Below are 19,141 nucleotides of genomic sequence, written 5' to 3' on the forward strand. Positions count from 1 at the left end.
TTCCCTATAATGCTATACAATTGTACTGAAACTGATAAATACAAATATTAGGAGGCTGATTTCACTGCCTTCACAAGCAGTTTTCACCTCACAGAAGTAGATGTGTTGTTTGCAATTAATTATTGGTGCACAAACATGAATATTCTCAAGACTGCACCTGCGTTTTTCATTTCTTATCAAGTTATGTAGACGTGACTATATATTTATTTCTCACAAACAAAAAAATTGGGATATTTATGGTTACCCATATACCAGTTCTACAGAACACTTTTAATTCAACACTTCTTAGAACAATCTAGGAGGAGTGAAGAAGGTGAAAGTTTTGACACTGACCAGACTACAAACAGAGTGCATGGCCCTTAAGTGATACCTATAATTTTCTTGGGCAGGAAAACCTTTTCCCACTTCCTAGCTTCCAGTTCATACAAAATGTTGGTCCATACCATGGTAAGCAACTGTGGGATGTCACACTAGACAGACCACAGTGTCGTACACTGACCAGAAACTACAGTCATGTTTGTTTTGGATTCTGAACATGTTAAAGTTATCGAACAACCACCTTATTATCCTTGCCCAGGATTTTAGGGCAAGATATAATGCCCACTCAAATACAGTGAAAGATTCCTTTTAATCTTCACTAAGTATTGGATTTGATCCATAAGAACTTAAAGTGTTTATATTATCAACGAGTATACAGTAATTAAAGAGATCAGAGAAAAATGTATTTATGTATCTTCTATTCAAGTGTCAAATAAATAAGGTAGTTTGTCAAAAGTCCTGAAAGAGAATGCACTGCAATAACACAAGCTTTCTTATTCCTCATTATTAAGGGAAGACATAGATAGGAGAGCATGCACCTTTCTGGTAATTTTTTTCTCAGAATCAATTGCTTCCAAGCAGTACTTCAATAACTGCATGCCTATACAAAGTTTCTCCCTTTTTTTCTCCTCTCCTATAAGTAAAAGCTGCAGAGTCAGACTTTTTAGTGTGATGCCTGAATCATGTCATACAGCAAAAATTCATGCCATTTTAAAATGCATTTAATTATTTCTCAAGTTTTTTACATACTTAGAAGTTGAGGAAGTAAACACTACCTGTGTTTGCTTTTAACAAATACATAGTTCACTATACAATTTCGTACACTAAGCAGTTAATAAAGACAATAAGAAAGAGATTTCTGAAATGCATAGCATTGAAATTCAAATATTATTCTAGATTTATGAAGTGCAAGTCGTCAAACCATATTAGTCAATGCCAAAATAGCACACTTACAGCATGAAGGAAAAAAGAGAATTATATACTGAGCCTGATAAATTTTGGTCTAGATTTCTGAAGCAGAGGAGTCTGGAATCTTACATTACGTAACACTGTGTCTTGTAGAGAAATAAGTACTTTTGAGTTCAAATCAGTCTTTGAAATAACAAAGAAGGGGAAAAAGGATAAAAAATTACAGCATTATGAATGCACCCAGATTCACCTTTCTATCAGTTGTAGTGTAAGTCCCCATTAAACCTGCTATAAAGAATGAAAAAAAACTGCAGACATATGTACTTGCCTTTTTATTCTTAAGCAATATACTAACATGTGCAAAATCAAAGACATTTTCTTTTATATTGGTATCAACAGCATTACCTCTCATGTAAATTGTTCTGAACCCTTGAAATCTTCCATATGAAATACCACCCAGATAAGAGCATGTGAACAGCTAGGCAAGTAACACGTCACATGCCAGATGCCAAAGCCCAGAAAAATCAGGGGAGAGAGCAAAATTTGTTATTGTCCTGACATTATTATTTGGAAATCACAAATAGATTCATTTATTTTTAAGAAGTCATCTTGAGAGCATTTTATTTTACAGTGATGATAAACTGCTTCTCTACTCCCACCAGGCCCTGATACTAAGATCAAAGAGTAGAATGTCCTCCAAAAGGTAACAACAAACATGCTTTAAAACAAACAAAAACACACCTACTCTATCTGTAAGAGCTTTATTCCCATATCTTCAAATAGCTATGTGACCTATGGGACTTACACCACCTAAAACATCCTTCTAACAAACACATATTGCAGTGCTACTAAAGGGACTGTTAACATTCCCATATGGAACTCCACTGTATGTAGTACATGTTTAAAAATGATTTTTAATTGGGATTTAAGCACTGCAAAAACAAAATCTAAACATAACCCACTCTGAAGCAGTAGCATTATAATTTTTCCCAACTAAAACTGGTAAATACTGACTAAAGTTCTTAGAAAAAAAATCCTAAGACTTTGGCACAAAATGTTACAAAAAGCACACGTTTGTGTTGTGTACCAGATTCTCAGTTTTACACTTTCATGAACATAATTAATTCCAACAAGCAAAAGAACAAAAGGATTATGTTCATTGAGGCATAGGGGTGTTCTTTTAGGTAGGAAATGCTATAAAAAAGCAGTGCTACTTGATGCAACAGGGCAGGCTGTCTTTCCAGCAAGCAATACTCTGGAACTTCATAGCGTCACAAACCAGAGCATATTGCAAATGGTCTCTGTCTCTCTACTACAAACAAGTTCTACTCTTCCAATTTCTTACATATATACAACAGAAAACATTGTCCAGGTCCCTACCCAGTACACTATGTCCATCTGTAACAAAATACCTGGGAATTTCTATTGACTCATCACATTCAAGCCTTCATGTTCTTAACATTAGTCCCACCAGTTTAAATTTTAGCCTTAAAAATACAAAGTGCAAAACACTAAAGCTCCCCACCCCTTTTTCTTCCTTCTTTACTTCTTCAATGTTTAATAAAAAAGCTTGACAAAAATAGTAAGCTTAAAGCTCATGCATTTGACAATGTTCCGAGACAGCAAATTCTAATCTAGTAGACTATACCATGTAATTGCAGCTTAGTGTTTAAGGCTTTGAATCAAAGCTTTATCTTGAGCCTGAATGGTTTCAGTCATGTGGCTGTTATCCAAGCAAAAGGCACAAATGTTCAGCTGGAACACTGAGGAGCAACTAACACTGGCCAGCAGCAGTGGTACTCCTGCCTAGGCACAGCAAGGAGGTGTTACACTCGTAGTTGAGCTATTGTCAGTGGAAAGGATCTAAGATTATCAGCTCTGCAGGTAATGAAAAATATTCAGACTAGCTTTAAAGATTGCCCAGCTGCAGAATGTCACTGCTGCAGGGCAAATGAGGAGTAATTTATTTTTTTTTTTTTGCTTCTTGCCACATGGGACCTCACTACAGCAGGCAGGTTCCTAGTATTACCTGAACTATTTTACATTCAGGTAGCTCAGGGTTGGAATGCTGCTGTCTGTGTGAAGATTATATGCTTTTTTTAGTCTACAGGAAGACAAGTAGCTTTACACGTAATTTAAGGTTTAGTATCAAGAGCCTTGTAGAACTCTGCAGCATCCCACTGCAAGTATGAGACTCAAATCTACTGTGGCTACTGCCACACTGTCAACATAATGCCTGCCTACAAGGTTTAATCTGTCTTTTTTAAACAAAAAATAACAAAAAAACACACCACACAACTTACCTGTTCTGTCCCTTTCTCCCATATTCTTTCCCTCAAAAGACAAAATTGAGAAAGAGGAACAATTAAGGAAAAATATTGGAATCCAACATTTAGCAGGATGGCAAACAAAAATAAAGAACCTGTCCCGGTTACACACAGAAGTAGCACATGAACTTTTTATAGTCTGTAACTTGAGACACTGCTAGGACAAAATGTCAGATTTGGTTTTAATATAATAACTGAGAAAAGTTTTCAAACCAACACAGTAACAACTGTAGAGAATAAAGTGTCCTTTTTTGTTTTAAAAATATTTTTTAGAAGGTTTGTTTTGGAATCAAAAAAACATTGTCATCTAGGGATAGAGCTGTCCCATCACTGCTTCCTTTACGTAGGAGGAACCAATAAAAGCTTTGCTTTGTAAACATTATAATGGTTGGGAATAGGTGGTTGAGTGTCTGGAAAACTGCAATCCCAAAAACATTTCAAAAGCCTTTTATTTTGAGCTGGGCAGATGAAAATACGATAACATGGTTAGAGTGCAGGAGCACTTCTGTCACTCATCTCTAGAGCTGCAGCTGAAAGGAATTTCTCAGCAGTGATTTTGGGGAGTAGCTGAAACAACCACAGAACCAGCAATCAGACAGGCTAAATGCACCATATCCCAAAGAGGCTGGAATAGGGTCTGAGTAACACAAGAAAGCTCTCACCAGCTTTATCTACTGCCACCTTTCCTTTTATTTATTTTACTCTTCCTTTAAATAGCCAGTGCTACTGTGCCTTTCTCTCCACTCTTCCCTAGTTTGGTCCATCTCCCCTTCTCCCCCTCTGCTCTTCTATTTGCATTTTCTTTGGCAAAGAACATGAACATTTCTTTTAAAAAAAGAATAATTCTGAATTAAGTTTCTTCCTGTGTTAATCTTCCTCCTCACTCTTTGCCTACTGTGTAGTCAGCTGCTTTCCATCTTCCTTTTTTATCCCTGGTTTTCCATGGCCAACAAAACTTGTCACTCCAAGGTCTAATCCAAAAACAACTACCCAGTTAAGAAAGAAGCAATGCAAAGTAGTGCTTTTCCATTCTAATCTCCATGATTGACTCTGACAGTTGCATTATGTCTATCTATGAAAGGAGATTGTCTAGGCTGGATCTGTAATGCCAGTATTACAGAAACCCACGGAATTTTCCAAAACCACTGGGATCCATGAACAGCATATTATGTTTTCAACATTTGTGCACCTAGGATGATGACTAATGACTGCTATCTTAACACCAAAATATCTTTGAGAAAGAATTAAATCTGCAAACGTGTAATGGACATACCAATAAATAATTTGGAGTAGGAACAGAGTCACTGCATTAAAACAGCAGGATGTTATTAAAAATGCAGAAACCATACTGTACAGAAAAAATAAAAAACAAAAAAAAACCATATCCAGCCTTGCCAGGGGCAGTGGAACACTTACTCATGCTTGTAAAAGTTATTTTTAAACAGGGATAACCTCCCAACAGCTTAGTTTTATTCAAAAGCAGGAGATATTTAATGAAGTTTACTAAACTGAAAGGAGGTAGATACTTCAGTCACACAAGCACAGCTACATAGCTAAGTAAATCACCTAAAAAAAAGTTATCAGAACTGAAACAAGTGCACCACCTCCTTCTTGCATCACTCAACTCTACTTTCCACATTTGTAAATATTTTTATGCTCTTCAAAGACCTGCTTCTGTTGATCCACATTCCACACCTAGAACTGAGGGGGAAAGTTGCTAAGGCTCTCAGGAACTGGTTGTTCTGAAACACTGAAGGTGACTGAATTATCTCAATGTCAGTAGATGGAAAAGCTGGAGCTTACACCCAAAAACTTTTCAGAGCTAAAAAGCAAATTTACTCTAAATATGTACAGAGATTCTTTGTCTCAAAGCATCACACAAAAGGACTACTCTCACTGTTTCTCTTCAATCTTAATACTGTTAATACATATTATTGCAACTTAAGATCATTCAAAGGACAAGAATGTTTTAAAGGTAGCTCAAGACACTGCAAGATACTATAAAAAGCCAGCATGAAGCTTACCAAAAAAGTGATAACTCTTAATTCAGCAGGGAATTATCAGCTGAGGGCATTATCATACTACAGCTTTCTAAATACCTTCCAAAACAATTTGTTTTTAAACATACAAAAGACAAAAAGACAGAAGGGTTAGCATCTGTCAGCTAGGATATACTTTTCTCATTTGTTGCTTCTCCAACTTTACAGGTGCATATTTTCCTGGAAGACATTAACACATGAGCTGTTATCAAAGCATACACATTTTATGCCTCAATGTTTTGTTTTGCTGTGCATTTTATGTCACCAGACAGCTTAGAGAAAAACTAAAGTGCAACTATACACTATTCGGAAAGGAGAAAATGTAACTTGTGGTTAATTTCACAGAAAAGATAGCAGCTATTTAAACAGCTATTTACCAACTATTTAAACAGCTGCTTAAAAAACAGATGGAAAGCTTTTCATGATTTGAGAAAGTATATAATGTATTTTCAAACAATTCTTTTATTCAATACAGAATACTTTGAACACAGAAGACAGACCCCCTTATGTCATCTGCTTGAGGGGAAATCACACAGGAATCCATGGTTACATCAAAAGAGAAGAAACTGTCAGTGCTATGCCAACCCAAACCTGTTGTCCAAGCAAGCTGTGCTTCACCCGTGAGTAAAAGCCAAACTGGACGATATGGATTTCAGCCACCTCCATGATCTTCCTGTACCAAAACTCCCCTTTCAGCAATTAACCTAAAGGTGTTCCAATTTATAGTACTTTCACAAAAGCTGTAACAAGAAGAGTCTGTCATTATACAGTAGAACTGACATTGAAACTCACCTGAGTCTCTTCAGAAACAAAAATTTTTTTATTACTATCCTTTCCTTATTACCTCGCTTTTCTCCTTCAGTAACTTATTCAGTGTTGAACAGTTAAACAATAGCCCATTTTCCACAAGTCCTTACTTAGACTACTTTACTTTGCCTTCCACATCCCATTTACAATACTGCTGTCTTGTAAATATTCTTAGGGGAAACTTCATATGGCTGACCTGTTCATAAAAATGCCTTCTGATTTTCAGTGCAGAAATTATATTTTTAGATTGTTTTGATGCATTTCCTATCTTCAAAATATCATTCTAGTATTTATTACAAAATACCTTCACTGAAAACTCTATTAGCTACTAATTCATTCAAAGTGAACACTACTGTGATACAGCACATTGCAGAATTCTGTCAGATAGAACAATCTTTAGAACAAGTATTTGCCTACTGCCCATAGCATATGGTCACAGCAATGTTTGCCAACATATTAATTTCTAATACCAGCTCTAAGATGAGAAACTTTTATGTTTTCAAATCCCTTAATTTGCTCCATTCCTCCTTTCAGCTGAAAGCAACAGCACAGCTTCCACAGCAAGTCAAACCAGAACAATTCAAACCTTGTGTAATTCTGTTGATACTAGTGAAAGAATGTCACAGAAAAATTTTGAAGACTAGGAGTTGGAAGGAAGCCTTGCATAATTTTCATTTCTTTGGCCTTGACCAAAACCCAAGTTTTAGGACTGTAATTAAGTTGTTCTGAATTCAAGTTAATTATCTTCCTATGAAGTCTATCCATTTAAATTATTAATGCATTCTGTATTATTTTAGTATCAGAGAGCCATGCAGAACTACGTGAAAGTGGTGCTTGGACCAATTCCACACTCTCATCTCCCAGGAGTTTCATTGCCTGTTCTTGGGGCCAGATCTCCAATACAGCTGAGAGCACTGCTTGGGAAACCTCAACCAGCCTTGAAGACAGCTCTTCAACAAAAACCTAGAAGCCTCAGCAAAGTCAGCCCTCCCCTTTTTTTTAGCTAGTTCTTGCCTCTGCTGCTTGCCTGAGCTGTGTTACAGCCACACTGCAGTCACATTCACCCTGGCTAAGTACTGTCACTGATCCTAACTCACAGGCTTAATTCCTCCCTTCCTTGGATCTGCCTCATCACTATACACTTTTCTGACAATACGGACTGCTAGCTGAACCTAGCTAGCATACCCAAATCTGCTTTCCTCACCTTTTTCAGGTACAGTAAGACTGACTACTTTACTGATAGGCAGCTATCAATAAGGCAAGAGGGCATGGTCTTAAGCCTGCCAAGGGAGGTTCAGGTTAGATATTAGGAAAACATTCTTTACAGAGATGGTGATCAGACTTTGGAACAGGCTGTGCTGGAGGGGGGGGAAGGGTAGACTCTGCATCCCTGGAGGTTTTTGAGACTGGATGTGGCACTCAGTGCCATGGTCTAGTAACCAGGGCAGTAGTGGGTCACAGGTTGGACTTGATGATCTCAGAAGTCCTTTCCAAGCCATCTGATTGCGTGATTAGGTGCCCATGTCTGCCTTCTTGTCACACTCAGTTACAGTTTTACCTTCTCTTTCAGCATGTCATGCCCTCATCTGGTACCCGACACCACCTCTCAGGTACTATAAAGACTATCCTTTCAAAATTAAAGTACTGAAAACCCTAAGGTTTGGATTGAGTCAGAGCTCCAAATTCTCAAGCAGGCAGTCTGAGCAAACGGGTCACTAATCATGGCCCAAATAACTCATTTGTTTTGCCTGAATGGACCAAATGGCTGATCCATCATCAGACAGACAACACCTGAATTCCTAGGCGTGAGGCTGTTTTCAGGCAGACAACCAGCCAGCAGTACTGACAGAAGCACACAAGTGACACAGCTGGGCGTATTTCAGCCTGTTCCAAGCTCTACACTCCAGCTGCAATCCAGGAAGCCAGAAGCACTCACACATTGCACTCCGAGGGGGTGACCAAAACCTTCCAGATGGTTTGAATCCTCCAAGCTCAGCTACACGAGTTTCTTGCAGCTTGTCCTGAACTAACATGCTGTTCTGTCTGTGCTGAAAGCAACACCTAAACTACAGAGCTTACAGTGAGAGGAGGTGTGTTTAGCTAAGTCACAGTCACACCATGGCATATTCCCACCCAGATTCAGCATAATTTGGCAATAAAATTTAAAATTAATTTTGAGTACAGTTTTAAACAAATGCAGTCCCTGCTCTCCCTTGGGGAAGATGCTAATGTAAGTGGGTTGTTTTTTTTTTAACAATTCTCGCAAGTGTTTCTTCAGATATTTTTCATAACTTATCAGCTACTCTCATGTAGGACAAGATAGGATGACAAGCCCTGTGAAGTAAACTGCAAGTAAAGCAAGAATACCCTGGAAACCTTCCAGAGTTAAAATAGCTACATATTTTTTAGCTTTTTACTGCATGAAAGCAAGACTATGATTTTTGTCTTCAACACCCAACATGACCCACTTGAAGGGTGAAAAAAACTGCAGATTTACAGCTCCTTGTCTAGAATGAGAATTATTTGCCTAGTCTTCTTTTAAAAATTACTTGACTTAAGAGAAACATTAAATTCATCAAACCCTATTTTATTAAATTGGGTAACAATGAACTTATTGGATGTATTTATAGTTACAACTTTATTGTAATTAGATGCAGTTACAATACTAACAACAAATAAAATTTTAAAAATCTTGTCAAATGCTATTTTTTGCAGCATCTTCAGAATTCAAAGCAAGCTTGTTTCCAAACACTGGAATAGAGTTTTCTATAGAATATGAAAATGTTGGGAATTGGCCAAGAACTGCTTTAGTATTTCTGAACCAAAAAGCACTTAAGTCTCTTAAAACTACAGTTATCCTGTAACAGTCATTTTTTACCTCACATTTCACCTAAAGATGTTTGAAGCTAAAAATATTTAAATTGCCCAATAGTGATTCCCTAAATTTACTTCATTAATTTTATAATTCCACTTTATTAATGTTAAACTGCATGGATTTCCTTGGAACACAAAAGCTCCATCCAGCACTCTTACAGGGGCAAGTAATTTCAGGAAGGACTTTTCCTTACTGAAAAGGAAAAGGTAATGTGCATACAGCAAAAAAAGCTGAAATTAAATTACTTACTATGGGGCAAAAAAGATCAGAGGAAAGGATAAACATGGCACCCAGGACTCCCAAACTTGGGCACAAAATACAGTGTCTTTGAATCCAGTGCTTGAGAATTAACTGATAACCATAAAAACACCCATGCTGAAGTTGGCTAATGTCAATAATCATGAAACAAACAAGATTTGGTTACAGATATTTTCCTGTCATTGTCCTCCCTCTCCTCACATGAGTTACATTAATCCCCAAGCCTGTCTGATGAGCATAAAGGCAAAACACATTAATTTGGGACCAGCTTTCTACCCAGTCTTTCCTTGGGAATCAAGACCACATAGCAAGTGCACAGCAGCAGAAGACAGATGAGTTCATCCAATAATCGCACCCCACTCAGGAGCCCAAACTGGAAACAAGAGCAAGTCTTTGAAGTGTCTGGGCCAGCACAGTACTTCAAGTCCAACTCATTTCCCACCTGCTCTCTCACCAAGTACTCCTCATCTTCCCTTCTCTCTTCTCTCTAGTAGATGCAGAGAAAAAGCAAAATTAAGCTGGCAAGTTTATCAAATAAAGAATTGCATAGATATTTTGCATCTTTACTGAAAAAATAATATAGAAATGATTTAAAAAAAAACTAGCTTATACAAAGCTTCGGGCATCTTCAAACATGTGTAGGAGGAAAACAATCAGCATTAAAATAACCAAACAGGCACATAATTTTTGAGACACCTACTTAAGAAAGGGTTGTTTCCACACCATCTCTGTGGGGGAAGCAAAAAAACAAGCCAATAAAAAAACCAAACAAATATGCACACCCACAGCTGGCTTCAAACCCCTGACATAGCACACCCATCTTTCCCTGTACCAGCAGAAAGTCAGCAGCTATAGATTATTTTGGAAGAAATTGGTGAAACACTTTCAGGACTGCATTCCAGGTGGGATCTAACAAGTGCTGAGTATGAGGAAAAAGAATTTCTTTTTACCAGTCCCTGGGTATAGCCCAGCACACTTATCTTTCACTGCTAGATAAAGAGACAACCAAGCTCCGTGCAAAGTCTCCCAAGGATGCCATCTTTATCACAGTATCCTTCACTGGCTTCAGATTACAGGTGATTACAAGGCTTTGTCCCACACTGCCTTAGCCTGATTCTCAGGCTGATAAAGAGCTCACTAAACATCCAAAAGAAAAGGTAACCAAACCTACAGGACCGCAACCACATTGCATGGATTGCTTCTCACTGCACTTCCTGCCAGCTGCAAAACACAGAGCAGCTTTCTGGAAGTAGGCACCAAGGGTTACACTGTCTTAATTTGTTAAGTAAAACTGTTTTAATTCACAGGCATTACACAAGTTGTTCATACTCTTTGTGTACTGCAGAGGGCAATTCAGAAGACTCTAATGCTGGACATAACACACTACTCTTAAAAACAAACAAACAAACAAAAAAAGCCACACAGCACAACCTGAACTGCCTTAATGAAAAGTACAAGGCAAAACTAATCCCAGCCTCACAAATATTTTAAGTGTATTCCCACAGCCTTTCTTTAAAGCTTCACGATTTACTACCTTTATGCACTCCGGAATGCTTAAGTTACTCTTTTGATAAAGACATTAAAAATGTTGGTTTCCTCTAAAGATTTCAGGTAAAGTCCATATTATTTTTCATATATTCACATATTCATGACATCTCCAGCTGCAAAAAACTCCTTAAGAAATTCTCTAACAAAAGTGTCAGTTGAAATGAGTTTTCCAATTCTGAAACTGTTTAAAAGAAACACTGTCTATTTTGTTACCTTTCCCTCAATGTTTCAGCTGTTACAAATGCATGGAAAATTTTGTTTTATTGGAATGAGTGAATCAGACCAAAATGTAACGCCTGAGACTCACTGCAAGAAAACCTCAAACCTAAGCAAGAGTGACACTGCTCTTGGTAAGTAGCACACTGCTCAGTCACACATTGGCAGCAGGGCAGCCTTGGAGAGGCTACAAAGAGGCAGACACCAGAGGGGCCATGAGGGACAAAAGTTAACAGCTCAGAAAATGGGCCTAAAGCTGTGCTAAATGAAAATGCTGTGCACTAAATGAAAAGCTGTGCACAGAAGTTACACAAATAGATAAAAATTATCGTTCTCTCTCACAGTTACTTAAAGCTGGATGTTTTCATTTTGTCGTCTTAGGTAAGCATCATGGGTTAGTAAACCCCTGTGGGCTTGTTTCACCATTTGGGGAATCCTTCCTGTGTAACTGCAACAGAAGAAAAAACTGCATGGCATGAAAACCTACAGCTGAACTAAAATTAAGCCTGCCACAACAAGCTCTGCTAGAAGTGAAGGTGACTCTATATTGCTTCCTTCTCTACCTACATCCTCCCTCAACCTTAATTAACAAGTACAGCCATATAGCACAGAGGCTTCTGGAGCAACCAACAAAACCCCGGGGTACAGTCCACATGGTACAACATTTTGTACATGCAAACTGCAGTTCCTCTCTACAGTGGTGAGGTCAGCTTATGGACAGAAGCTGGGAACATCAAGGTTGTGTTCACAAACTGTACAGATACCTGCAAGTGGCAGGCACACAGCTGGGAACAGGGAAAAAAGAAAAGTCTGTGCTTTCAAGAAAAATGAAAAAAAGTAACACAAGTACTTTCTCATCACCAGAAATGCACTTACCAGTTTTTACAAGAAATTCAAACTTAGCTGAAATCAGATTTATTTTTATCTAACAAAGTAAAGGAAGCAATGGTGCCTGCAAATAGGTTAGATGCAGGCAAAGGGAGTTTACCTGCTGATCCACACAGTGTCAGGGTTTTAGTTTCACACTGCCCAACACAAAGTACCAGATGCCTACTCACTTTTCTTACATCGACATCAGCAATGCATTATAAAACACATTGGCTTGTGAGAAAGAACTCATTTCCAGCTCCAGCTTTCCATTTTCTAACATGATGTTGATGTTAAACACATTCTTGTTTTACTCAATCCAGCATCATCAGCAGTATTTAAATTTTTTTTCAAGTACTCTCTGAATATTTCAAGTTATATCAGTGTCTGCAATGGCTGAAAACAATGCTGTGTGGTCATTTATATTTAGAAGTTTTAAATTATTTCTGTATAGATGACATATACTTCACTTTGACAATTTAGTCAGCAATTTAGATAATTGTGTTGCCAATTATCAGGGAACAGCTATGGTTTGAAAAATAATGACATAGTTCAGTAAGCACTTTAACTTATACTCAACTTAAGAATGAAGTGGTTAGGCATCTCTAAAATTCCACTGCATGACAGCCTGAAAAGCTCTGAGCAACAACATTAGGCTTTAAATACTATATTATTATTTTTCACAATAACTACCTACCTCTAAGACTGAAACTAGCCGGACTGTTTTTGTCATTCAACTGCAACAGCTTTTATGGCACAACCTACCCTCCTGAAGATAAAGTAATAAACTAAACTACAAACCACTAACTTCATTTAAGAGGACTTTTGATCAGAACAGTTTCCAATAAAAATTCTAGATGGAGACAACCACAGACCATTACATGAACTTTGATAATGTTCTGACAAACCTCAACATGAAATTTACAACCCATTACATCAGAAGTTATGACCAACACCTAGCTGCTACAATATGATGGATGGCTCATTTGAAATTGTAACAGGATTACAAAGCTGTAGGTAATTTTGGAAAGGCACCTCCATCCTTACACTTTAATGTATCAAGAGGATTACTTATGGATATAGATGCAGGTCATAAAGTCTGCTGCAGCTGTACTGAAGCTTCCTTCCAAAAATGCTGGAGTTCTTTCACCTTGATAATGATTTTAGCCTCATAATGATCACTCCAGGCAGTCTGGAAGGTCTTATTTCCACATCTCTACAGGGAAGATAATTATAATACAGCAGCGTGGCTAAAACTGGAAAGTGACCTACCTGCTAACAATGGCTTTGCCCACCAGGGCCTCCAAACCAGGGCTGAGTGCCTCCAAGCACCCCTGGGAGGCAACTTTCACTCTACAGCACTTCAAAATGATGGGAAAACCAGTTTTTATACTTTCTCTGTCCTGTCAGGTCTTAAAACATTTTTTACTTTTTCCAGCCAAATTTTCCTGCTTAAACACATTTTTGGTTTGGTTTGGTTTTTGGTGGGTTTTTCCCCCCCCTTGCGTGTTCGCGGCACCCAACACCTAAAACCACAGGATGGAATACGTGACGACCATTAGCGCTACACAAGAACCGAGACCATTCAACCCGCAGCGCTATCAGGAGAGTAAAACAAATCCACTGAAACCTCCTCCCCCCCTGACCCTTTCAGGCAGGCTGCCGCCTGTAAGCGATAACCCACAAGCCCCACTCCTGCCCGAAGCTCCCTCCCGAGGCAGAAAGGGAGGAGCCGTCCCCGGGCACCCCGAGGGCCCACGGGTGTTTCCCTGCCCCACTGCCGCTCCAGAACGGCGGGAGAGACCCCTCTTCTCCCTCCCCTCCCCGAGAGGCTCGGAGGGCCCCTCCAGGTCAACCCTCTCCCGGGGGGGCTCCATGTGCCGCCCCCAGCCCGGCGGCCGCCACACCTGCCCCGGCCGCACCTGCCCACACCTCAGGCACCCTCCGCCCCGCTAAGCCCGGGCCGAGGTCTGACACCCACTCCCCCACCGCCGCCAGAACTGCGGGCCCCCTCAGCCCCTTACCAGGGAGAGCACTTTGTAGGTGTTGGGGTCCTTGCTCTTACCACCCGGAGCTTTCTCCGGCTCCTCGGCCACCTCCATGGCCGGCAGCATGGGCACGGCAGCAGCCTGCAGCCCGCCATCGGCCGCCCCTATCCCGCCGAGGTGTTCCTCAAGACCTTTCCCCGCCGCCGCTTGCTGCCCGTTACCCTGCATGGTCCCCGCAGCTCTACCCTTTGCCCGCCGCCGACTCGGCTTTTTATTGGCGTGGCGGCCCGGACCCGGACCCGGCCCCGCCCAGCCCGGGAACCCGCGGCCCCCGCTCCCCCGCCGGCAGCCGTGTTTACCAGCCAGCGGAGAAAGTTTCCGCTGCGCGACCCTCACCGCGGTATGCGGGCGGAGGCGGTGCCGCGGCCTTCCCCGAACCCGCCCGTCGGCCCTGGCACAGGTGTGCGCGGGGGCGGAGGGTACCGGTGCCGGTAGAATCACGCAGGCAGCCCCCGGTGCGTGTTTGCATCCCGAGCTCTGCTCGTCGGTGCTTTATTGCCGGCTGCTGGGCTCCTCCGCAGGCTGCAAGGGGTTCTCTCTCTCTGCTTCGCCCCTTCCTGGGGAGGGGGCTTCACCTCCCGCCCACCCTGTGCTCGCTGGGCCCCCAGCAGAAACGCCCCCCGGGGGGCTCCGGTGCGGGGGCTCAGGAGGCGGCCGCATTGCCCTTCCAGGGGCACGTCCCCCTTTCAGGAGACGAATTCTTCTGATTTGGGGTGACTTGGGTTAACTGATGCCAGGCCAGGCCGTGCTCGGAGGCTGAAAGTGTCATTAGGACGCGGTTCACCTTCGGGTTCCCTCGCGGGGTTTGTGTTTTGATCGGCGCCGCGATGCTCCGTTGTCCCCCTGCCACTCGTTCTCACCAAAGTGCTGTTCGGCAAGGTGGGGAGGTGAGCTGACGGCATTCTTACCGACCCTGTCTGCCCGTGGGGAAAGCCAGTTTGACCGGCGTGTGTGGGTATGGCTGTCACTGGAGGTACTGTACAGCACACCTACGGCCCCCAGGGAGCATATTACTCTTCCTCTGAGAGATGTGGGAACTTTCAGTAGCTTCAAGACTCACAAAGTATGCTTAAGATCAAAATTGCTAAAAGTAGCTTGTTTTCCATTATTTCTCAAGTTATTGTAATATGTATAATTGAGAATACTGACTTTTGACTTACTCTTTACTTGTAATGTGATAGTTTTCATCTCCTAGGGCTTGAGAAGTCTACAGCAGATTTAATTTAACTCAATTTATTCAGAAAATGGTGACGCATCCATAGTTTCTGACTAAATCAATTTTTTTCCTGAAAAATAGCTACGGTTAGAAGAAAATTTACTTTAGGAATGATTTTGATCCCTGTCAAAATGTTGCTCTGTTTTCTGTTTTAGATGAGCTGCACAGTCAAGCTTGCCACAATTTTCCTTTAAAAATAATAGTAAAGATGAAGCATTTACAAAACTGCTGGTCTGTCTTGCTACTGCAGCTCACGGCACATTGAAGGTTACTGCAGAGCTGCTTGCATGTACCTGTTGGCATCTAATGAGGCTCCAAGAATGCAGTCTTCTAGGTTGTTAATTCAGTAACTTAGTTTATGGTTACTTTTCCATGTATATTCGTGGACCAACCTCAATTTTATCATTTCTTACTCTGTCAATACAAACAGTTAAGGTGCTTTATGCTAAGAGTGTAAAATAATTAACTAGCATGGAAAATAATTAACCTGCCACTGAGAAGTACACTCATGTCAGTTGACTGACAGGGTGTCGAGGGACTCTAGACAAGAGGAGAATGGAAAGCCAGAAAGAACTAAGTTTTGATGCAGAAGAAATTGGATGAAAAGTCTTTTCTGTTGAATACTGGGAGAAGAGACAAAAATCTTTCCAATATTAAACCTTCAGAAATCTACAGATGCTTGCTTGATCTCTTTGGGGGGAGATTGTTAAATAGCAGTCAATACAATTTTAACAAATCTGTGACAAAAGACGTCATTGTGCAATAAGTTAATTGCAGGGATTAGTGAGGGTGCAAATCCAAATTTCAAAGAATTGGCTGTGGCCATTTCAACAGAGACTGAGAAAGCTTTTGAGGAAGCCAGGGCTGCTACCAACACAGCTGCCAGCTCCAGCTGTGACTGGGTCAGGCTGACTCACCAAATGTCAAAGGAGAACAGCAGCAACACCAGCTTCATGCTTCCAAGCATTATCTGTAAAAGGGAATAATCAGAGATTATCAATTTTAAGTTATTATTTGGCTTTTAGCAGCTTCAGGGAAGACAAACAAATACAAAAGAGAAAGGTAAACATAGTGTGTTTTCCGTGCTGCTGACATGTCAGAGCTTCTGACACTTGGATTTTTTTTATCTCAATAAATCTCCACCAAATGCTTGTTTCTGGCCAGCAGGACTAGGGAAGTGATTGTCCCTCTGTACTGGGCACTGGTGAGACTGCACCTTGAGGACTGTGTTCAGATTTGAGCCCCTCATTACAAGAAGGGCATTTGAGGTGCTGGAGCAGATCCAAAGAGCAACAGGACTGGTGAGGGGTCTTGAGCCTAAGTTTTATGAGGAGAAGATGGAGTTGTTGAGCCTGGAAAAAGGGCAGCTGAAGGGAGACCTTATCACTCTGCAACTACATGAGAGGAGGTTATAGTGAGGTGGGTATGGGTCTCTTCTCCCCAGTAATAAGTGACAGAGCAAGAGGAAACAGCCTCAAGTTCTGACAGGAGAGGTTTAGATTGGGTATTAGGAAAAATTTATTTACTGAAAGTGTTGTCAAGGACTGGAACTGGCCACCCAGGGAAGTGGTTGAGTCACCATCCCTGGAGGTATTTAAAAGATGTGTCAATGTGGTGCTTAGAGACATGATTTAGTGATGGAGTTGGCAGTGATAGGTTTATGGCTGGATTTGATGATTTAAAAGGTCTTTTCCAACCAAAAAAAAAAACCATCTATGATTTTATAAACAACAAATATCTGCATAACCCTCATCTGACCCCAGTTTGTGAGGTGGCTATGGAACAAACAGGAGCTATGGGCTAGCTACAGAAGGTGTAGATTGCACTTTGCTGCATGAGTGTTTTTTCTGCTTACTCCAGCCAGAGTGTGGAGACCCTTGCTGCTCTCACAGCAGGAGGACAGACTGAGCTTGCAGGAGGAGTCCTCTCATCATGCAAGGTTGCCTGTAATAATCAGTTCCAGCTGGGTCTTGAATCTTAAATTTCCCTATAAACCTTCTCTCTGTGGTGACTGTTTCATGTTGCTTTGTCTCTAATCCCCAGCAAAATTTCTGTAGCCATAGAAACTAGCAGGCCCATAGAAGCCAGGAACTCCACAAGTTCTAAAAGCCTCAAGCTTTTAAGGAGCATTGATGCTCAATGTAATACTGGACTGTCCACCTCATGGAGCTGATAAAGCTCTGTTTCTCAGCTCCTGCTGCGCAGACTTCTTTGATATCATTACATGAGAGCTGCATTGTAAACTATCCTAAAAATCAATGAGAAACTTGCAGTTATCTTAGGTTTTGAGATACCTTCGTGGGCAGGTTTGTTGGTTTTTTTTTTAGCATTCAAAGTATGTCTAAAACTTTATGAAAATGTAAGAAATCCTTAATCAAAGTGACAAATGAAACTGGAGGTGTATCTGTTTTATTGTGTCTGGCAGTAACATTTAAAATGAAGACAGAAATGCCATTGAATCTATGGACACATAAAACTGTGTGGACTGAACTGTGTTTTTCAGGTTTATATCTGTAAAAACAGAATCAAGGGTGGTACATAGCTAAGCAAAGATCCAAGACTCAAATGCTGGAAGACAAACCTCTCTTAGGGCACAGCGCTCCAAGATCCAACAGGCATTCCAGCAGAAGCGCACAGGCAGCGCCCTGAGTTGGTTGCCCTCAGGACTGGTTAGCCTGGCTCGGTGCCACTGCTCCAGACTCAACCAACTTCTCTGCTAGCTTGCTCAGGACTCAGCTGAGCCTGTGTCTCAGGCCTCACCTTTTATTGGCCCCCTAATCCTGCTCATGTGCAGTTGGGGCCCGCCCTAATCAGGCACAGGTGGGCTTAACACAAGCTCATGCCCACTCCCTGGTAATTAGTGGCACCTGGTTGCCTCATTTCACTACACTCAAGGGCAAAGTAAAGTTTCAAGACACACACTGCAAGACTCAGGTTCTAAGCTTTCCATAACATTGTCTCTTTGTTGGAAAAAAATTTAGAAATGCTTAGGCCTTTGTAACAACTTGTTGCAGAAGTTCTTGATGTTGCTGTCCAAAATGCCCATTTTGGTAAGTGCACAAAGGAAGATTTATTTCTCTGTTTGCAAAGAATCACCCATTTTTTGGCTTGTTTACTGATCTTCTAGAAAAATATGATCTAAGCATAATAAACTGATCACCTGGTATTTCCTGTGTCATTGGAAAAATGGCATAATCCTGCCTCCTTTCAGTCTTAGTTTGGCATAGTTTGTTGCAAATGCAATAACTGCTAATCTAACAGTTGTCAGATTGCTGGCAACAATACAAGCAAACAATTAAAAACTCGTTTTAGCAATTGGAAATACTTGCTTGACAGTGATCGCCTGTCTCTTTATGCTATATAAAAATGCTTTGATTTGATAATATAAAAAATGCCTAAACACTTTTAAACTGTAAAATCCTAACACAGTATTGGCAGTATTTGATGGGAAGCACAGTATGTTTGAATAATATAATGATACCCAAGCAGACATTCATTATACTGTTTTTAGCATAATGAATAACATCAGCATGTTGTCTAATAAACACAGTTTTAGTGCTTAATCTGCCAACCATATGTAAGTGGTCTGCACAAGCCAAGCCTATTACTAGGATGAATATGTTTGTACCTCCTGTGGAATGTAGGGTGTACACCAACAAGAAGGAGAGAGAGGAAAAAAAAAAAAAAAAACAAAAAAAAACCCAGGGAAAATA

General features: G+C 40.7%; 1 protein-coding gene across 1 annotated transcript in view; it reads right to left on the reverse strand.

Moving 5' to 3' along the window:
• The window catches only part of ENPP1 (ectonucleotide pyrophosphatase/phosphodiesterase 1), a 53,687-nt gene extending 39,307 nt beyond the window's left edge, over positions 1-14,380 (reverse strand). The window contains exon 1 of the mRNA XM_030446961.1: positions 14,189-14,380. Within this exon, the coding sequence (XP_030302821.1) occupies positions 14,189-14,380 (192 nt within the window). The remainder of the gene's footprint in view (positions 1-14,188) is intronic.
• Between the last annotated feature and the right edge of the window lie 4,761 nt (positions 14,381-19,141).

The sequence above is a fragment of the Calypte anna genome, chromosome 3 (assembly GCF_003957555.1).
Source record: "Calypte anna isolate BGI_N300 chromosome 3, bCalAnn1_v1.p, whole genome shotgun sequence".
In the NCBI taxonomy this organism is placed as follows: Eukaryota; Metazoa; Chordata; class Aves; order Apodiformes; family Trochilidae; genus Calypte; species Calypte anna.